Source organism: Chelonus insularis, unplaced genomic scaffold, assembly GCF_013357705.1.
Source record: "Chelonus insularis isolate UGA/USDA-ARS -01 unplaced genomic scaffold, ASM1335770v1 contig_404_pilon, whole genome shotgun sequence".
Lineage (NCBI taxonomy): Eukaryota > Metazoa > Arthropoda > Insecta > Hymenoptera > Braconidae > Chelonus > Chelonus insularis.
The window spans coordinates 772,673-795,601 of NW_023276561.1; the positions used below are offsets into that span (position 1 = coordinate 772,673).

At 34.5% G+C, this 22,929-nt stretch overlaps 1 protein-coding gene across 1 annotated transcript in view; it reads left to right on the forward strand.

Annotated features, from left to right (window-relative positions):
• LOC118069012 (protein groucho-like) overlaps window positions 1-1,942 on the forward strand; it is a 32,579-nt gene extending 30,637 nt beyond the window's left edge. Inside the window, exons 10-11 of the mRNA XM_035086820.1 lie at window positions 113-992; window positions 1,688-1,942. Of these exons, the coding sequence (XP_034942711.1) occupies window positions 113-992; window positions 1,688-1,795 (988 nt within the window). The 3' untranslated portion in view covers window positions 1,796-1,942. The remainder of the gene's footprint in view (window positions 1-112; window positions 993-1,687) is intronic.
• Window positions 1,943-22,929: the final 20,987 nt, after the last annotated feature.

Genomic DNA, 22,929 nt, shown 5'->3' on the forward strand with positions numbered 1-22,929 from the left:
TTCCTTTTACCCGTATATATTTTCTCATATCTTACATATTTGCATGTTTTTTCTTTAAAAAAAAATTTTAAAAATTCAGAAATGTAAAAAAAAAAATTCTCGATAATTACAGAGCCTACAGCTTTCATGTGCCAAGTGAAGGGCAAATGCAACCCGTGCCATTTCCACCTGATGCGCTTATCGGACCAGGAATACCAAGACACGCGCGTCAGATAAATACACTTACTCATGGCGAGGTCGTATGTGCTGTGACAATCTCCAATCCTACTAAGTATGTGTACACAGGTGGCAAGGGTTGCGTCAAAGTCTGGGACATTGGTCAAGGGGCAGCTGGAAGTGCTAAACCAGTTTCACAACTCGACTGTCTCCAACGCGACAACTACATTAGATCAGTGAAGTTACTACCAGATGGTAGAACACTTATTGTTGGCGGTGAAGCAAGTCAACTTAGTATCTGGGATCTCGCGAGTCCAACTCCAAGAATCAAAGCAGAGCTCACATCCGCGGCACCCGCCTGTTATGCTTTGGCTATCTCACCAGACTCCAAAGTTTGCTTCAGTTGCTGCAGTGATGGTCACATCGCTGTCTGGGATCTCCAAAATCAAACACTAGTGAGGCAGTTCCAAGGACATACTGATGGTGCGTCGTGCATTGACATCTCTGCTGATGGATCTAAACTCTGGACTGGCGGCCTTGACAATACTGTCAGGTCTTGGGATTTGAGGGAAGGCAGACAACTCCAACAACATGATTTTACATCACAAATCTTCTCTCTTGGCTATTGTCCAACTGGTGAATGGCTTGCAGTAGGCATGGAGAACTCTAATGTCGAAGTATTACATGCCACCAAGCCCGACAAGTATCAATTACATCTTCATGAATCCTGTGTGCTATCATTGAGATTCGCATCCTGTGGAAAATGGTTCGTTTCAACTGGCAAAGACAATCTACTCAATGCTTGGCGCACACCCTACGGTGCCTCGATATTCCAAGTAAGTTTTTTATCTTCAAGTCTTATTTTTTGGCAGTCAGCCTTAGGAATATATTTCTTTCTACCTTGCCAATGTAAAATCAACCTTGCAATTATTTTAACAAGCCTTGAGATAATTCTTTTTTACTATTCAATCAGCAGAGGTCTTGGAATTAATATGAATTTTAAAAATAAAATTGAAAATTTTTACATCAATGCCAAAATAGCGTAAACATCCTCTGCTATTATGAAATGTTAACTCTGAATATTTTACTATCTTATCATTACACATTTTGCATTTATTCATACACTAGAATGTGTATACACATTATTTATTGGACATTTGATTTTGATGGTCAAGAGGTCAGCATGAAAAGCTCTCGGTTCTCCTTGTACAACGACGTCCTTGAGTTCATGTTTACATGCATGTATTTCAATCCACTTCGCGATTGTTCATATACATATAAAAAGTGTAAACCCAAACTATTTAATGTGATAATATCATTTCATAATATAAATAAAATAATACTCATTCAATTAAATTTTAAATGATAATTTGACATTTAGTGATTAGATAAAATTGTTTTATTGACTACGTGACATACATTCCAATACTAATAATTATAGTTGCAAAATAATTTAAATATCACAGAATAATTATTTACATAATGATAAAAATATAAATATTAAAAAAAAACTATTTTTTTCTTTTTTCAGTCGAAAGAGTCATCATCAGTATTGAGCTGTGACATTTCTGCTGATGATAAATACATTGTTACTGGCTCTGGTGACAAGAAAGCGACAGTATATGAAGTAATGTACTAGTAACAATCATAGAAGATTACTTTTAATTCAAAAAAAATATGCAAAAAATGAGAGACTATTATTTACATTTATTTTTATTGTACATATAATTATTAGTGTTACGTTTATTAACTTTGTTATTGTTATTGCTGAAGTGTCAATAAGTAACAAGGTAGAGCATTTGGTTACAAATTCAAGTGATTTAATATTAAAAAAAAAATCTCGTGATACTCAAAGTAAAGCCAATATGCAACATTGTGCGCTTAAAACATGAGACTCTTTCACGATTCTTAATTCACATATTCATAAATGATATTTATATTCATATTTAGTTAACACGTGAATTATCATACAAAGGAAAAAATTACGATACAAGAATTAAAATGATAAAGGATGTTGTTACTTATATGTACACTTTGTATATAACCGTGTTACACATACTGTCATATTTTTATACGTTCAATGGTAAAAAAAAACCAAATAAATTTTAATTGTAAATATTCAAACTGTTCCACATGTTGTATGTTGCTATTAATACAAAGTGGACAATAAATGGAGAATAAAAAAAATATCTTAAAAAATATTTTGCTGATTTTTTTCTTACCTTATTTCTATCTATTTTCACATTTCTTCATTAATACTCACCTTCAAGTACAAGTTGTTATACAATTACGAGTCAATTATTTAAAAAAATATATTCAATCTCAAATAATTTTACTAGATAATAACCATTTTTAATGTGATTTTAATTATTTCCTGAATTAAAACACCCGTGAAAAAAGGGAAATTTATCATTAACATTTTTTCCACTCAATAATTTGCATGTAGAAATGTATGTTAGATAATTATAGCAAAAGAATAAAAACATCAAAGTAATAATAAATAGTGAGGGATGTAATAATTTCAAAGAGTTAAATATAATTTATACATTGAATATATAATGAGTAATTAGCAGTAATGCAACAATTCATGAGTGTAGAACATAAATTAAATCGAGGTTTATTGTTGAAATGTTATAATACCTGTATACATTTTACATATAAAAAGCAGACTATAGTCTTTATAACGTTTGTCATATTTGTATGGTAATGTCATGCAAGAATAGTACGGAAGTATCTATACAAGAGAAAAAGAGATAACAAGTACAATATAAAACGAGATAAAACATACAACGAGATTGTTCAATATATTATTTTCGCATTGCTGTACAATATTATAGATATCATGTACGTGTATAAGTAATAGAAAATACTGATATTCAAATTGACACGTCAATTATACAATTGCACGTTTACGTTATAAACCGTGCTTTTATCTATTTGTGATTCATACACTTGTGGATTTTGTGTAAAATGATTACAACACATGAGAGGGTTGATGATATCCACATGTGCATCACTGATAATTCCAGAATTTATTTTTATTCAAATAATGTATTTATTTGGAACAAGCTATCCTCTAGGATATACATTTTTACAATTGACAATTAAATCGATAAAATTTATTTGTAAACTCAATCATTCTGATTATGCTGGATGGATATTTTTTACTTACCTCTAATGAGCTTAGGATTAAAAAAACAGCTGAATCTTTTTTGTTCGAATTATTTTTCAATGAAACATTAATCAGCATATATTTCAATATAAACTGGAATAATTTTTAAATGATTTCTTTAGCTGTACAATAAAAGTGCCTAATCATATTAAACGTAATTATCCCTCTTCTAGTTTAGATAATGAGCCTAGGTTGTTGAAATAATAATAACCATCATCATCACCATCATCAACAACAAAAAAAAGAGGATTGTAATATTTAAATAATTTTTTTCTACTTAACAAACTGAAGTAATGTGTTGAATCGATTAAGCGACGTGTAAGTATGAGTAAGTATCATCAATAATCTACCAAGTTTCATTTATACACATTTATGAAACCGCGTGCGAATTGAAGTATGAAATTGCTATATAGTAGTAATTAGTACCTTGATACTTGGTGGATACGTACAGAAATCTGGCCGTTTCTTTCTCGTGAGAGAGTCATGAGTCACGATTATAACAAGTCAATTTAACCGCCTATTCAGTCTTATATTACCCACGAGACTTCGTGATGGACTTTTCTATCTTCTCTTCGTGTCTAATCTCACCTCGACAGACTCGTCATTATCTTCAACCCACGTACATATACCAGTTATTTTAAATCGAAACATCCGCTTGAGAGATCATTAAATGAGTTGAAAAAATTTTTTTTAATTGATAAACGAATGGACGAATGTTCTGTTAGCTTGTAATTACTCATACGTGAAATTATAATTACTTTAAGTACTAGTTTAGTCGACCTAACTACTTAAAAACACCTATTCAATACACATAACACTATTTTTATTTTTTTCCCATTCTGTTATCATTAACATTATCTCACATGTCTTTTCAAGTATCAGTGATTTCAAGTAATTCAGGAACTGTGTAAATTGTTTCTATGTAATAAAAACAATTGTTCAACTGTTTTTAAGTTATTTTGTTGTATCAGTGATATATATTTTTATTAGGATTATTATATTATCAGCTTATGTAGATGCTTTATGTAAAAATACCAATATTGAAACTTGGAAAATAAATAATCAATGTACTTAAAGAATCTATTATTAAGTCATAGCGTGAGAAATGTAGAAGCACTCAAAGCAAAATAGGTACTTGAGAAAATTAGGTATTTACTAAACGTATTGAAATGCTTTTTCATGGTTGATTTTTCGAAAATAATCATCCCAAAAGAGCATTAGAATCATTTCTCGGTTGGAATGATTTAATTTCAGGATGAAGTGGAACATTTTTTTTTTTCTCCTTATTAAGGAGAACCTGTTTTAGTTTTTATAGACTACAAACCACAGATATTTCGAAAATATTTATTCAAAATAATTTCGTGATAAAAAAAAGATAAATACTATGGATGGTGGATTTAACGATTGGACGTTTTAGTTTTTAAAAATAATTTTTGTAGCTAAAAGAAATAATTTTTTTTCGAACAATTAGTGAAAACAATGGTAATATATACTCAAAAATATTTCTCACAGTATTTCTATTGAGCGAAAAAAAATTTTAATAAAAGAATGTATTTTTAAAAGCGTTAGGAAAATACTTCTTGAGAACTATCCATTTTGCAGAGGTATATTATTTGGTCACAGGTACAGTTACAATCCCAGAAATTATATGCAAAATGCAGGAGCATCAGCAGACAAAGAGAGAGAATGCAGAGAGGAATGGGAGAAATATACGTGCATTCTGACGTCCTTCTGCGGTCTCACAGTCGCATACTGTGGTAGCGCTAGCAAATTAACAGGCACGCAAATGAGCGAGTTCACGCAGCTCGCGTTCGTGTTACCCAGTCTCTTCACAATTGGACACTAATAAACGCCCGTTTGGAATTCACTACCACCTTTACCCCCTGCACCCTCACTTCTTCCCAATAACTCCACAAACTCCAACCCCTTTAGTAGTTCAACGAAGCCAATCCACCCAATAGATCGCACCGATTCGCACCAGTGAAATATCTTCACCACTACGTGAGCGAATGAGATAGATATACAAATGGACCGATAGAGAAAGCTATGGGCGTTGTTTCGTGCCTGTTTGATTTAACAAGGACAATTACTGTATCTCATTCAGTCGTGCAAAAGTTTGAGGTATAATAAACTGATGCGTTAAGTTCTCTATTAATGTTCTAGTTGGATGCTTGTTAGCTACCAATGCATATATGTACATATATACAGGTTTATGTTATTTGCAAATTTACTTCTCCATACACTCAACTTTCAGCATGAGTCTATGCACAAAACGATCTAGATTTAGTAGACTATACTATTATCAAACTTTAATGATAACATAATGAAGTACATCATAACGATATATTATTATACTATGATTTTGCATAAATTTACCGAGTGCCAATTACATTTATAATATTCTATTAGAATCAATTTATGCGTCAAAGTGTCTCGATAATTTCGAAAATGTCATTTGCAACTTGCTAATTATGATTTAAAAGAAATTGTGGTAGAGTTGAAAATCAAACTTTCATGTAAAGGTAAATAATTATTTCACATCAATATAAATAATATTTTATTTTAAAAATGTTTCAAAGTGTAGGGTATTTTTATTTAGAAAATTCATAAAAATATTTGGTTGCTGTTAATTAATAATTAATTAAACAAAGCGTCAAATTAAATCCAAAAATAGTGTCTGAAATAATATTTGGGAATATCTCAAATTGAGATAATAATATACCAAAAATTTCACTGAATATTGAGCAATGCAACTTGATGAAGATAATATGAGCTATTTGCATGACATTCAATCCAATAAGCGTTTCAGACATGATAATTTGTGTTTTATTATATCGTGTGACACATATGAAGTACGGACAGGTAGGATCCACTCAGTTTGAAGGGCCATATCGATAATGCTAGCATGAATCCGGGGGTGTGAGTGGGAATCAGGCTACGAGGGTTGAACACTCTACCATTGCCAGCAGACGGGCTTTGCACTCGTGGCGACGGTGGTGGTTATCCAGATAGCAGATAGCTAGGACGGTGGTCTCGTTTGTGGTTTGACCACCCTTGTGGTACTATGCCCTAACCACCCTTAACCACGATACCGCACATCCGCAACCGTACTGCTGTGTGCAATAAGCGAAAATGTTACCTCTTGCTGTTGACTTTACTATATATGTATATATATTCCAACTCGTTTCATATGTTTCTTTTCATTCCGTGAACATGTGAATATAAAAATTAATATATACTTTTACCACAGGGTTGATCTTCCGGAAGTATTGAATTCCCATTTCAAAGAGACTTTTTATTATGTGATTGGAAAATAAGCATCTGCTATAAATGGTCTAGTTATTTTAAGGAGAATAAATGAAAAAAGGTATCTTTTGTAGAATTTATGAAAATATCTACATCAAGAATACGTCTGTATGCAATTTTAAATGAAGAATGGATCGATATTTTTAAAATTAATTCATCATTTTGGTAATTGATGAAGGTTTTTTGAATATTTTTTTTTTTAGTTTACTTTATTTAAATATCTTTATGTGAAAAATGTATTTATTAAGGCAACGAAGTTTGTAGTAATGATAATACAAAATGGAAAATAATTTTAAATTATCGTTAAAAGCATGATAAATAATAATTCACAACTATTATGTGACCATTTAATTTTATACATTTTTTACTTGGAAAAAAATTATATTTAATCATCATACATTGTATTAATGACAAAATGAGTTAGAAAATATATATTATTTGTACATGAATACTTCCTACATATGACGAGCTAGAGAATCATGTAATCAGCAAGCATGACAATTTAAAAATAGTTTATAGATTAGCAATGGAAAAAAAAAATGAGAAAATGAATATTTTAAAAATGTAAATACAAGTCATTTTTATATATTATTGAATTAAAAAAATAAATATCTTATAAATACTTCAGAACAATTATAAATAATAATTCATTGCATTTTTTTTTTTTAAAACGTTGTTTTTGTGAAGCAAGAATTTACAAAAATACTGTGATGAGTAGAATCATAAATAAAATTTTGTGAAATGAAAAGTTATTTTCGATAATAGCGAAAAGGGGGAATAAACAAATATGAAAGTTTTGAGAGGACTAAAATGGAGCCATCCGAATAAATAATTAATTTTTTATTCAGTCATGTATACATATAATACTGACATAATTATTCATATTGAATTATGTATTTTAATTGGCCGGGAAAACGAGCTGTCATTGGATGCAAAAAGTACACAGGAATATTTAAATGAATTGAAGCACAATGTACTGGATTTAACCGGATATGCTAAATATATAAAACGAAACTTGAATGAAATATTTGTGGATGAAAGTATGTGGGTGTGCATATATATTTAAAATATTAGCAGGAAAAGACGAGATTAGTGAAGTGCATATAATCTGGTAAATGTTGGAAATGAAAGATGTAATATATACTTCCGTTTAGTTTGTGTGGTAAGAAGCATGAGCTTTTGCGCAAATGAGGTAGACGTATGGATATACGAAATGACGAGCGTGTGCAACCGGTGCGCGTACTTATAACACTTGGCTCCCCTTCAGGAAAACCGGGTGCTGTGCACTGGGTGTACAAGCACACTTGACATGAGTACCGGGTATGTTTGACCGCATATGTGATACATGCTCATGATGTAGCTAACGAACCAAAATGATACCAATTTTTGGTCAGGTCAGGTTGGGTTTTGTGATAATCTATAAAATGAGACAAACATGACAAAAAAAGAAGGAATTAATTAATGGATGTATGGAAAACAAGACAAGAAGTCATTAATGCTAATTGATGAATATTTTTTATTTTATTACCTCTGTAATAAAGAAAACTTGTACACTGTTAGTGGTGTCAAGAATACCTCTTCTCCATCTTGCATGGTGGGCGACAGCGTGTGTACACAAATGGATACATACATTATCCTCAGCCAGACTTTCAGAACGCGACGGATGCCAAAGTGTACTTTCACAAAGAAAAGCACGTCGTTGGGCAGAGAAGAGAGACCAAGTTAAAGGTCCAAAAGCATGTTGAAGAAGGATGAAATAAGTGAGAAGCTGAAGAAGAGAGACTAGCAGAGTAGAACATGGAATGGTTTGGTTGTGAGCAAAGTCTGAAGAACTTGACGGTGGAGAAAGAGATAGTTGAGAAGAAGAGCAAGCAAGTGAAGAGGCCGAACGAGCGGCTGAGGAGTGTGGAATGAGAAGTGCTGGGTGAGATAGCAACGCGGCCGACTACACATACGGTAGTCGCAGATCGGCGAGGCAGACAAGGGCCCGAGCAAGCAAAATGGAGGGCAGGCAAGCGTGGAATATAAAAAGAAGAGAATTCATATCTCGTCGGGGGATCTTGCTGCTTTGCCGCTGAGAGACTGTTTTCGAGGGCGAAAGCTGAAGCATGGAGAAGAGTACCAGAGTGAGAGAGTGGGTATGTATGAGGATGAGATCCGAGAGTCTGAGGTTGTCAGAGCGCGAATAAGAGAGTTTGGTAGCACTGGCAGCAGTGAAACGGAGATGGAGACAGTCAAGTCCGTGCGGACTTGCAAATAATGGAACCAATGAAATTGCACTGTCGACCAATGAAGAACGAGTGGCAACAGACGACTCCCCTGACACTCATGCACCTCTTCGACGCTCTCCAAGCTCTCTCAACTGACGAGCCACCCAAGGAGCGAGCTCTTTTGTTTCTCGCAGCCGTCAATGCATGCTGCGTACGCACAATGCAGGTCAGGAATATATGTAAAAGATGAGTATGGCTGGATATGTGGGCAAAGTGTGGGTCTTAGTGACAGGTGAAGCAGCACACTAAGAAATAAAAGAAAAAGAACAAGAAAGCTTAAAAGTTATATTACAGACACGTGACTTTACTGAATAGCAGAGTAGCCATAAGATATATGAGTTATGTATGTGCAATGTCTGATCAAAGCTGGCGTTTTTGGCTTGGATAAGCTGATCAATCAGACTGAAAATGTCTGACTTTTACACTTTGACACTTTCTACTGCTTCTATTTGATATGAATGCATTTGCACTGAGACACAAGACAATTATATTCCACCAAGTTATTTACAAATCCTCAAATAATACATGAGGCTTATAATTAGATATCTTCAGTGTATTTCTAAACTATGCTGTGACTTTCAAAATGAATATCAACTTTGTTCAAAGTCTCAGTGCTATTAGAAGTTGGCGTATATGTAGTTTGCAACGCTTGACTCGTTGAACAAGTCGAGATACTTGTCGACAAGTGCGTGGAGAAGTGCCAAAAGAAGGAGAAGTTGACTATATGTGGTGGACTTGTCTGACGTATCTTCTAGACACAGCTTCAGCACTTGATTCTTTTCCGGTTCAACTACGACTTACTTTAGTACTTGTTCTATATATAGACATATGTACGTACATACTACGAATATGCACTAAGAAAAATGTGCTAGAGATGTTTGGCAATGATTCCAATCAGTGGAATGAGCATGCATTAAATGAAAGAAAGACATATGTCAGATGGATCATGATTACATCATGCACCGCTGCAGGACAAATTATTAATCCCTCTTTCTGACAACTTGAACCTTACCCTTGGGATCACTGGAAATATTGCTGCAATGAACATGAAAAAATTTCACTCAAGTATTAAATGACAAGAAGATGCATAAAGAGTAGATTTTTTTTATCAAATATTCATGCCAAAATCGAGATTAAATTTTATACGCATTCACATAATCTCCATCATCTTGACAGCGTATTCAAAATTGTTATGATAATGTTACAATTTTTACGTAATGATCAAATAACGATTTTTATTAAGTAGGTAATAAAATAAAATGAATCATTTTTTCCAGTGTAGAGTAGAATTTATAGGATAACGAGGAGAAAGTAGTCGAGATAAAATTATTACAATTCTTTGATAAATCTAGGATAAAAATTAAATTGATGTATTCATACAATTAAGTAACAAAATCTAATTAAATTTAGTTTGCAAGTAAATTAAATATATTTCATGATACCTATTTTCGCACGTTTTTATTAAATATAATAGGATTGGTAAATAAAAGAAATAATAATTAAAAATTGGCAACAAGAAAAAAAAGATAATAATTAAAATTTACCGACAAGTGATAATAACTTATTGTATTTTAACTTTTAGTAATAATTTTCATAATAATATTTATGCATAAAAGAATTCTCCTGTACGAATCTTTCCTCCTTTTAAGATGTTAATTCTTTTGTTGTTTAACTCAGTTTCTATTTCCTTCATTTTTTACATTCTCTATCTTTCCCACTAGGATTTAGAACATACACAATGCACGTGAGATTTTTTTAAATTGTTTAGTGGTTTAATCTAATCACTCTCGTAAAATCTCACGAAATGTATCCGTTATCTGTAACTAATCCTCTTTCAACTTTTTATACTCCTTATATACTCATTCGTATCTCATCCACTTGTTTACTATCTTCGTTTATATTTTTTCAATTAAATTTTTTCCAGATTACAAACCGAGATAAAGTAATAAAATTTTCGACGCATTAACATTAAATATATAATATCATATAAGGAACATTTATTTCTAAGACACAAGACGGAAGAATGTGTATATCAAATCGCAAACATTAAATAGAGATTTAATCATCAAATTTTAAGGCGTGCATGGATAAATCAAGCATTAAAGGTTATATGCCTATCATAAAATAGTTATTATTAGAAAGCTGCTTATTCATGCTTTTTAACGTACATACTGATAGGATAAATATAAAATTATCACGACAGCATCACGCAGTTATTATATTTCCGTTTGATAATCAATCTTCGTTCCGATTATTTCATTGACAATTACCATATTGAATTGATATTTTACTATCAAGTATATTAAACATTCTGTCAAGGACTAATCATTATTAACGGCCGTAGTGATAATTAATTTGATAACAACAAATGAATAATAATAGTAATAATTGCATATAATCATTGCGAAAATTTTCAAGAGTTCAATTATTTTGTATTGAAATTTGTTTTGTAATGAATATGATTTTTTATTCAATTATGTTCTTTCAAAATAGATCAGTGTAAATCAGTGATAATAATCAGTATATTTATTAGTTGGCAAGATTGAATCAATTACTGATTTGACCAGTGAAAATCTTTGCAATGATAATCAGTGAATAGATACATTATCATATCAAGCAGAGTAAATCAAAACTCATGATTCATTTCAAGAAATTGGAATAAGAAGAACCTACTGATAGAAAGCAATTTTTCACTGATGATAAATATACGTTTTACTTGACTTGTCAGACGTGAAGAGTTATAGAGTGAATATTTTACTAACCTGAAGTATTTCTGTTACTTTCTTGATCCAAAAAGGGAAGCAGTATGACTGTAAGTCAGTAACTATGGTTACATGGACACCACCCGTATCAAAAAATTTTATTTCCCAAAGGTTCCTCGAGGTTCCCCTTGTCAGACTTTACAGAACAAAATTTCTTCTGTTATTTCGAAAATTTTTCTTCTCGGATCTTTTTATTGCACTAGTGAAGATGATAATAGGAGCATAATTTATGTTAAAATTTTAGCAAGTTCCCGTTTTACCCCATTTTAGAAGTGAAATAATGGATTTTTATATGTTTGACCTGATTCCGTATTTCTACGCATTGAGACGAAGAGAATGAGTGGTCAAACTTGAAAATCGGACAACTTTGATTTTTCGCCCCCAAAAAATGGCAAGTGGTACCCCTTTCCATTTTTTTTGGCCAAAAAATAAAAGTATTCCGATTTTGATGATTGAGGACTCATTCTCTTCGTCTTGATGCGTAGAAATACGGAATCAGGACCCAGCCCAAGAAAATTCACTTTAACACCCTTAAAAACGGGTAAAACTAAATACAAATTACGAATAATCATCCCCTTGACTTTAAACCCTTATAACTCATGAACGGACGGTCCAATCACTGTTTTTAGGGACGTTTTAAAAACCTTAAAATCCAAGCTGAACATTCATATTCTTGAAAAATGTCTAAAAAATTTCTTTTACCCTAAAATCGCTAAAATATGAAAAAAATCACATTTTCGGGGAGTTTGCCAAGTATTTGGGCAATTTTGGGGGTGAAATAAATTTTTTAAACGTTTTTTATAAATTTGTATCTTTAGCTTAGGTTTTGAAGTTTCTAAATACCTCTTAAAAATCATCGTTTGATAATTTCTCCACGAGTTATGAAGATTCAAAGTTGAAGAGTAGATGATTTTTTGACCCTTACTCGACTTTAGACCTCTATAACTCTCATACAAGTCCTCTAATAATAATTGTAAGGAGGTATTTAGAAACTTCAAAACCTAAGCTAAAGATACAAATTTATAAAAAACGTTTAAAAAATTTATTTCACCCCCAAAATTGCCCAAATACTTGGCAAACTCCCCGAAAATGTGATTTTTTTCATATTTTAGCGATTTTAGGGTAAAAGAAATTTTTTAGACATTTTTCAAGAATATGAATGTTCAGCTTGGATTTTAAGGTTTTTAAAACGTCCCTAAAAACAGTGATTGGACCGTTTGTTCATGAGTTATAAGGGTTTAAAGTCAAGGGGATGATTATTCGTAATTTGTATTCAATTTTACCCCTGTTTGAGGGGGTTAAAGTGAATTTTTCCGGGCTGTGCCCCGATTCCGTATTTCTATGCATAAAAACAAAGAGAATGAGCCCTCAATCATCAAAATCGGAATACTTTTATTTTTTGGCCTAAAAAAATGGAAAGGGGTACCACTTGCCATTTTTTGGGGTCGAAAAATCAAAGTTGTCCGATTTTGAAGATCGAGGACTCATTCTCTTCGTCTCAATGCGTAGAAATACGGAATCTGGTCAAACATACGAAAAATCAATTATTTCACTCTCAAAATGGGGTAAAACGGGAACTTGCTTCAATTTTTGCATGAATTATGCGCCAAATATAATTTTCACTACATCGACTATTTTCCTTTCGTCAAGATCTATTACATGAGCCCTCGATCAACTCTGTAGCATTGTTTGCACTCATTCTAGATGAATAGTCATTTGTTTTCAATAACTTCTACTGATTCATTTCAAAAGAGTCTAATAAGTAAAAGTTGATCAGTCATCTAGACCATGTGCTCATTTGTAGAGAGCAAAAAAGGGTAGAAAGCTCTTGATGGTTAAAAACTGGGGACGATATGGTAAAGATGTTTGTTACAAGATTACAGATATAAAATTATGTTTAAAAAGCATACTTTTTATTCATGAAAAAGTACAGTGGAAGTGTCTGGAAGTAGAGAAGATGCTACTGTCGTATTTGTGTATCAAAGTGTTTCATTAAAGTGACACTTATAATCAGTAAAATGTTTTATTCAGTAAAAATTATACTTACCAGAAGTATATTTTATTTATGACAAGTAAAAATTTACTTGAATATATCCAATTAAATATTTTTTCACTTTTTCGACTGGATAGTTAGATCCAGGGGAAAAGTTTTCTCAGTGTGGGTTGCTGCAAGTGAAAATAACTTCAAAGTGAAAAAAAAGTTAATCAACATTTAGATCTATTAAACAATTTTCATGTAAATTTGCTGAAAAAATTCCGATAATATAAAAAGCCTAATAGTAAAAATGTTTATCAGGACATTATATGTCTGGAGATAATTGAAATTGTGCTTATGTAAATTTAAAAATTTCTTTTTAAGCTGGGAGATAATATGCCGACAATCTGGTGGTGGGTTTTTACATGCAAAGACCCGTATGGTGATATGATTACAGCGGACAGTCACAAAAAAGTATCACGAGATACTGAGGGAACTCATTTAAGCAGCGAGCAATAATATCCAACAACGATATGAAAGTCTGATCCCCAACACGCATACACAGAATAGTGGATTTTCATCGGATGTGTTAGCACGAGAAAGGGGATTTCAGTGGTGCGAGGACTCTATAACAACACGATTCGTACAGTTGTGAAAGGTTAAATGCGACAAGCGATTTTAATATCAGCATTAATGCGGTCAATACGATAAGCTGGCTCTACTCTTTGTCCTTCCTCTTCTACCCTCTAGTCTTGCTTACTTAACGCCAACTGGATGCTAATCCGGTGGTGACCCTCACATGCAGAATACAAGTTCCTTCATCTACATATGACATGTATACATGCGTCTATGTATACACATAAGTGTCTATATAGATTTGCACATGACTATACGGACGAGATTGTGGTCAGTTAACACGAGCTAACTTGTGTATAAGGAAGAGCAAACATGCGTGGTTACCACTGAAGAGCATCACCAAGTAAGCCTTATTCAGGCAAAGTATAGAATATCATCATGAGTAGAGCAGTAGGTGCAGCTGAGCTGATTTAATTCAATTTTAATTCGTCACAATCATTCAGATGTTGATCATTTCAAGTTTATTGATGGCATCTGCTTTTAATAGCACTTACAGGGTGTGTTAATGATGCAGTGATACTACTGTGCAATGTCTCGGTTAAACTGTCAGAGTTCGTTACCACTGGATGATGAACCAGACAACTCAAATCTAACCAACTTGCCTGATGATGTTCATTGACTACATGCTGTAGTATTTAAAGTTACAGTATTTACAGACATTGATCCATCAACTGCTTCACCGTTGAATTATCTTGGGTGATTTATGAAGTTATATATACGTTTGTCTTTTTTATGCCTATTTTATTATTTTTGGTTCAGGAGGTTTATGCTATCTGCACTTGTCCAAAATATATGTCGAGCTAACTGATGGATGTGAACAGTGAGTAAGTGGTGAGAAATATATCTGAAGTGAGTATTTTTATTAGGACTTTTTATCCCCTAGATCAAGATGTACATTTGAAAAAAAGGAGTAAGACATTTGAATTCATTGAATCATAAATTTTCCTCAGCTCAACATTACTCTGCTCCATATATTTCTTTTCAGTCTTCCCACATTTCAAGGCTCATCGGTTGAAGGAAATAGAGTATGTAGTTTTGTGTGACAAAAAATCAACATGGCTTTCGAGTTTTTTTGACATAAAGTAGGCACTACCATTACTCGATTGCTTCTTTTTTAGCTTTCCGCTATCAGGAAAAAATACGGAGAAGAGAATTGTTCTAATGGATGAGAAAATTGAATTTTTATTAAATCTTTACATTGTCATAAAAATGTTATTATAAATGTATGTATGAAATAACATTTTTTATTGGTTTATACTTTGTATTGATGGGTAAAAATTGAACAAAATTTGAATCATTTGTGAATTCTCTTTAATAAAAGTAGGAAATAATGTCATTTTATCAATCAATTTTACCTGACAGTTACACGAGTCAATTTTGTTTCTTTTTGAAAAATAAAGTAAAAGTAATTTCAAGGAAATGCTTTCAACGTTCTAATGGCATCCATGAAGTTCTTGCACATATGATCTTTTGTAAGTTATGAACGTTTGAAGTCAAAAGTGACTTCGTTGCTTTGACAGCTGATAACTTGATAAAAAATTCAACGCCAACATGGAAAAAAAATTAAATGACAAGAAAAATCAGAATTTAGATTCTCTTTTAATATTTTTTTCAAATAAATAAAAAACTTGACATTATTTTTTTCTTTGTAGCTTTTTTAATTTTGTACGTCACAAAAAATTCAGCTGTATAATCAAATGAATATTTCAAACATTCATGATGCTTTCCAATGCTTTTTATTCCATCAAAATCCAGTCATTTTTTATGAACGTGTGATCTTTGGAGAATATCAAGAACTTGAAAATGTTTTTATGATTCTTTAATTTTTTGTGAGTAATGTACTTGAAGTATAAACTTGTACGTCTGGCTTCTAGGGGTTTGTGAATTTACATTTTGTAATGTCTATAATCTGCAGATATTTTTTTTTTATCTCCTTTTCATCATATAATTCCTTCAAGTGACAGAGAGTAGCTTCAAGTTATAAGGGAGGAGTTATAATTTAAAGTTTAGGATATGACCGTCAAACAAATTTTGAACTGAAAAGCCCTACTGGTCTTGGACATCAGCTCCACCCACTTTTCCTCTTTCTCCCTTGTTATTTACAAGAGTCCTCATAGTTTGCAGGGTTGCTCAGGGGGTCGTTTGAATTAATATTCTCCAGTTGAAACTAAAGGACCAAAGAATACTTTTTTCTTTGTAGCTTGTGCTATTATTGCGGCTTCTGTCGTGACAGCAATCAGACTGTAGACTTCCAAATGGTCTTTCAGGAACTGGTGGCACATTATATACATCAGTAGCAGTATACAAAAAACATCTTTCACTCGTCCTATCAACTCTACGAATCTCATGAATACTAGAGTTTTCAAGTTATTTTACCTGCTGTTTACTTAATACTTAAACTTTTAAGACTCCAGGAGTTTTTTAAAAAATACGTGGGAGCTTTGAAAGTAGCATAAAAGAACGTCTTTTAAAGTTTTAAACTGCGACTAATCTTTTCACTATTCATACTTAAAGTTGTAAGATGTATACGCCAGAAAATAACAGTCAATAATAATGATAATAATAGTTTAACTCATGTTTTTCAATTGAAAAACTAGTTTCTATTCATTTGTCATTATTGATGGCGTTACTTGACTTTAATCTAAAGAAGCTGTGCAAGATTGTTATGAGAACACTTAGACGTTCGTTAGATTATCAGGGGTTTGAGTGTTGGAGAGCTGCATCAGCACCAGAGTAACCACACTGGCATCAGAAGACGATGGTCTATGACCATAAGCCATTACCAGAGACTGCAGAGATCTCTCCTTCTCTGTCTATCTCACTTGTCTGGCTGTGTGGCAGATAACATTGCTACACGACACCAGCATTCTTGGTTGATGCTTGGGAGTGTGAGAGTGCCCAGAAAGCGAGGTAAATGTCTACAGTCACACGACTATACTTGCTTTGGTACCTCATATAGTTACACTGCAGTCTCCAGTTCTATCAGAGAATAACCTCTACTACTACATTGAGCCTCGAGCACCTATAACTGCAGCAGCTAGTACATTAGGACTGGGTTTACGACAGTAAATTTTCACTACTGTGTAGATATTCTAATAGCCGAGAATGCAGTTGGTTTCAGTGGCCACGGAGTATAGCGTCATCTATATGGTGTCTACTACTAACACCACTACCACCACTAGTACCATTACTATTCACCATTTCTCTATCTCTCTTAACTTCCGTTTGTCCTTCTTCTTGCTCTTACACTTCTCCAACCATCCAGTGGAGTAAGTTGTTCGTGGTTCCGTAGTGGAAATGCCAGCAGGGCCACGATGCTGAGATCCCTTTAATATCGTCCAAGCATTTCGCGTATTCTCTAACACAAACGAATTCACTTTCTAGCATCGTACAACACTCGACAAAACTGTGTGTTCGTGTACGGCTATTATACTGGTGAATATTCGCTTGTCTGGGTAGACTCTCCTTCAGACATACGACGACTCATTCGTGATTGCTCGACCGTGCAAATGCGGTGGGTAAAGACGAGTATTCGAATAAGCACAAGGGCGGGATGCGCAAGATGAACGCGCAATACAAAGCTGTGCTTCTCAATCGTCTAAATCGAATTCCTCTTAGCTCCAGGAATCTCCTGGTAAAGATCTGCCAGTTTTGCTATATGTTCCATTCGCTTCTTCCTTATCTGCTTTCTCTAAGTGCTCTCAACTAGGGGAAAGGGTTTCATTGCTGCACCTTCATTTTACCATCTCAACCCCTCATTGTTTCCTACGCGGAAATTAGAGCTACGTTATATAGTCATGCCGAGTGAATGGAATGGAGGGTATTTATTATTTTCAAATTAAGACAAGGGTAAAATGTATGATATGCTGCACTGCTCCTACTGTATAATTTGTTAATTAATATGTGTATGTATATATGTATAAAATGCTGATGGTGGAATAATCAAATTATTGTATACTTTGTGTATAACATACTTGTAGTATGCACAAATGACTTGCAAAGTATATGATTTATTGACAGACTGAAAGTTTTAATAAAAAGACGAAATAATAATAAAAGTAGTCTGGTAGTTCTTATTGGAGTACGTGGTAAAGAAGTGTGGAATAAAGTCGGGCATCTTTGCGGAAAATTGGAAGAGACAACAAGGGTGATGGTGGTGGTATTGGTGGTGGTGGTGGTGAAGAAACGATGAAAGAAGACAATAACATCAAGCTTCTCAGCTCCTCCTCAGTATATATTGACGTACGATCCGATATACACGAAACACCGGACTTTGTTATACCATAATTATTATGGCGTAATAGCGCGCGCGGGTGCTTGAGCGAAAAAAGCTCAGCGAAAGCCGATGAGTGCCTGGAACCCGGGTGGCTCTTAAGCTTTGTTTTTCTCCTCTTTCGGATAAGGGGTATAACAGAAAAGGGGAGACGAAGAGGTCGTCAAAGGGTCGAAGAGGGGCGTGGGTGGCCAATAGTTTTGCCCCGAGAGCAATGCGATGCTGCTCTACCATATAAGACAACAAGTCCACGCGGACTCAACACGCCAACGTCATTCTCAGCTGCGATCACTTGGCGGTCTAGGATTGGTCGAAAGTCTCTACCGATTGGCTGTTTTTAAAAGCATCTGACAACGACGATAACGAGGGCGGTCTTAGTGTAGAATAGAGTTGAATCATTTGTTAAAGTAACTTTAAACGAGCTGACATTGGTGAGTGAGTCCGCGCGGACTCTGCTTATTCTACACGACGAATCGAGGACTATATTTACCCTATGGTAAGGTCGTCGTCGGGGTGGAAAACGCTCAAATGGGGTGGTTTAACGCGAACCTCGGTGCCAGAAGGACTCACGAGCTTCGCCCCATCAGTGGCAGGGGCAAATGTGAGAGAACGAGACTTCCTTTCCTTCTCTCTAGTATCTTGGCTACCTCCCTTCCTATCGTGGTCTTCTGTCGCCCTCTGCCACCCCGAAACAACGTAACGACGAGCGAAATTAGGTAATTCGAGCTCGTAATAATGCGAACCCCGCCCGGTAATGAATCGGGCCGTGCAACGTGGAAATTAGGGGCTGCTGACCTTCCACCACATTCTCTGGTTCTTCACTGCCTCTCTCTCTTCCCTCTTACCTCTCGACAGGTCGCTCGATCTTGTTCGCTCCTTTTCCGCTCATACTTCGCATTGTTGATCTGTTACCCTATCTCCCATTCTTTTAACTCATCCTTCTCAATCTTTACTTACATTCTCGTGCACTTTCTTTGTCTCTCCTCTACAAAGTCACATTTTTTTCGACTTTAGATTCTTCGAATTTCTCTCCAAGATATCGTAAAGAGATTCGTTCCTCCGGAGATAAGTCCGTTAGGTTTTTTACACTTTGTCTTCTCGGCTGTCTAGCTTTCAGACCGTTTATCGAGTCTTGCCAGCGGTTGATGCCACTGTTGATGGCTGTAGAAAAAGTTTTTGAAACAAGAATGAGGATTTCTTGTTCACTAAAGACAATAGAGCCTATCTCGTTACTATCCTTGAATCTTTTTACTGATAAATAGTACTAATAAATCATATTATTCTGATATACGGGCCATTCGCTAATTGCCCAATATCAATGATAACCTTTATTTTATTATCTAATAAATCATCTGATTATTATTATCAGTGTCAATATTATGGATGCAATTCTTTTAACCACTGAATATTACATTATGTTGTAGTGTGTGACAAAAAATGTGTTATTTCAAAATTGACGTTTGAAAAAAGACATCTATTTTTCGATATCACTTGAGATGAAAACTTTTATATAGTTCTGGTATAATTTCTCTTGTGATAGGAAGTAAGTAAAAGGAAGGTGGAAAGCATTATTAAATTGAAATTGATCGAGAACGATGGGGAGAAAAATAACGAGCGCAAGAGCAGGAAGGGCATTAGATAGAAAACGCGTGGAGGGTGAAGAACGAATTGTCGTCGCAGAGGGCTAGAAGTACTAGAGGAAAAAAGCAATTTCCCCGTTGAACAGAAAAAAGAGCAGAGTGCAGCAGCACAGTATAGGTATACAGAATAAAAAAAAAAAGTGTAGATAAAAAAAATTTGTTAGAATCGTTTGAGCACCCCTGGTAGTGTGTGTATTTATCTGTGTGTGTGTGTGTGTGTGTGTTTAAAGTCCGCAGACTCACAGGGGAGTGTCTCGTCCCTCTTTTCACCGTCTGCTCTGAGTGATCTCGTCGCCCCTTGTCGTTTTTTATCCTCTTTCACCCCTTCATTCTTTCGAGCGGATTTTTTCTTTCTCCCTCCGGTGTATATATTTATCGTCTGTCCCTCAATGAAAACTCTCGTTGGTTCTGCACATCAGATCATACAGAGAGTGCACGAGTGCAGTAGCGGCCTCTGCAACCGCGACTAAACTTTTTCTCTTCTCCCTAGTACCCTCTCTCTACACTTCTGCACCCTCTACTTTCTACGTCACTAGCTGGTATGCGCGTCCCATTTTCCTCCCTTCTCCACCCGTTATTCCTCATACCCTTACACTGCTCTCTACCATCCCGTCGCGCCGAAAAAAGTTTATCGCAAAATGGCTGCCCGTATTTACGCGATTCGGAGGCGGAGGCTTTTTCCACCGTTGCCTCTGCTCCCCTTAAACGTGAAGTATAGGAGGAGGTACAGCTCGACGGTACGACCCAACTGCCGCGAGAGATTTTGCATAATAAAACAGCCAGTGTTCGCCTCTGCACTTCCCCTTTTCTGTTCCTCTTCTTCTTCTCTTTTGTCCCTTTTCCACTAGATCTATCGGGACACCAACCAACATCTCTTGGCTCTTCCACCACATTGTACGTATAAGTGGGTGCAGCCGGGCCTATACATTTCTCTCTAACGATCTGGCGCCAACTTTCGAATTTACTTAGTTTATAGTACCGCCTTGTGGCGACAAATTTCCTGTGATTATTCCAAACTATGGTTATGTGCAAGAAGAGGTCGCACAATCATCGTTTTGCCTCTTGTGAACAGTTGACTGAAATTGCCTTTACCACCACATATAACTTTTATATATGTATTCCCCTCGATCTATATTACCAAACGATATCTCTATAAAGATGTAATACTTTTTCAACTTGGCTATAAAGTTTTCTCCAAATTTCATTTCTTCATCCTGTTGAGTTTCATTCGTGTACAAGAATGTTCAAAGTATGTACATACATTTTTCATGACAAAAAATCTCTTGTTTATGTTCTTTTAAGTTTAAATACCAAAGAGTATTACAGAAATAATTTTATATGCATTATTAATATATTCATATAAAAATATTTTTTTTTCTTTTTTTCAAAGGTAAAAGAAAAAAAAATAACTAAAGTTTTTCTGTGATCATACAACTGCAATCAATCTTATTATCGTCTCTCGTTTTACACCATTATCACAGCAAAGAGTCATGGTTTATTTACTCTAAAGCTTTTCTTTTGCCATTCTTGCATCAGTGTATTGGTTTCATGTTTCTTATTTTCTTCTTTCCATCTTCTTGGCGTTTGTACCGTTGGATCGATTAGACGACTATCGATTCTCTCCAGTTAATTCCTTAAATGGTTCACGCCTCTTAACGAACATAAAGCTGAGTAACTCTTGATGATGTACGTTTACAAATATCCGTGGCACATCCACTACTGCTTTTATAAAGTAGACATAAATAAATCAGTTTTATCATCTCGTGACTTGACAGGTTCCTCGTTCTTGCTAGTTTCTCAACACACTTTAAAGTTGTGCTTTCTAACCGAGCACACGTTTTATCACCATTCGACTAAAAAAGTTTGAAAGAAAGACAACAGATTATAAGTCTGGCATCTTTTTAGCTGACTTTGGGTGAGGGTCAAAAACCGATCCCCTCAACAACAATAATTTATATAAAGCTGATATTGCGGACCACTATTCAAAATCCTCGGGTTTCCTGCATCCGACAACAGCCGTTTGAAATTTATTCCCGATCCAATATCGCTGGATTCCTGTCTTGAGATACGAGACCCACGAATTTTTTAGTTTGAATATCCAAGGGGTACGACTTATACACGACGAAAAAAGGACTAAGAAAACATTGCACTGCCGCTTCTCCCCTAGTGTGTTCCTCTGAAGTAAATGGCTTACAGTACAACTTCCTGCCACAGACTTGCTCCTGGCAGCGACGGTTGGCCGTTTAGGAAATTTATTCCCGACCGATATTACGAAATGTATTCCCTTGCTCGACCATTTCGTATCTCCAGGACATTCTCTAGCTCTGAACGGTCGATACATATTTGCATGTTTATCCGAATTTATTATATATTTATACTTTGCATATATTGATCTTCACTATACATATTCCCAAGGAGTATAAAGCTCACTTTATTGCGCGTTTACGCTGACATCTCCTTAATTGACTACTTAAAAACAAGCACAGGATTTTGTAAAAAAAAAAATACATATTTTATGCAGTAGATAAGGATTTATGGATCGATATAAATAGTTTTATTACTCGATATATCCATTATTATTCACTGTAATTTCCTTCAATGACGTCATAAGTGTTCACGTGTGCCGATAACATGACTTCTTTTTTCCTCGAGTCAAAGTGTATAATGTAGATGCATATAAATACAGTAAGTACAGCTACATGCATTTATCGAAGTCTTCATTTATATGGCATATATGTT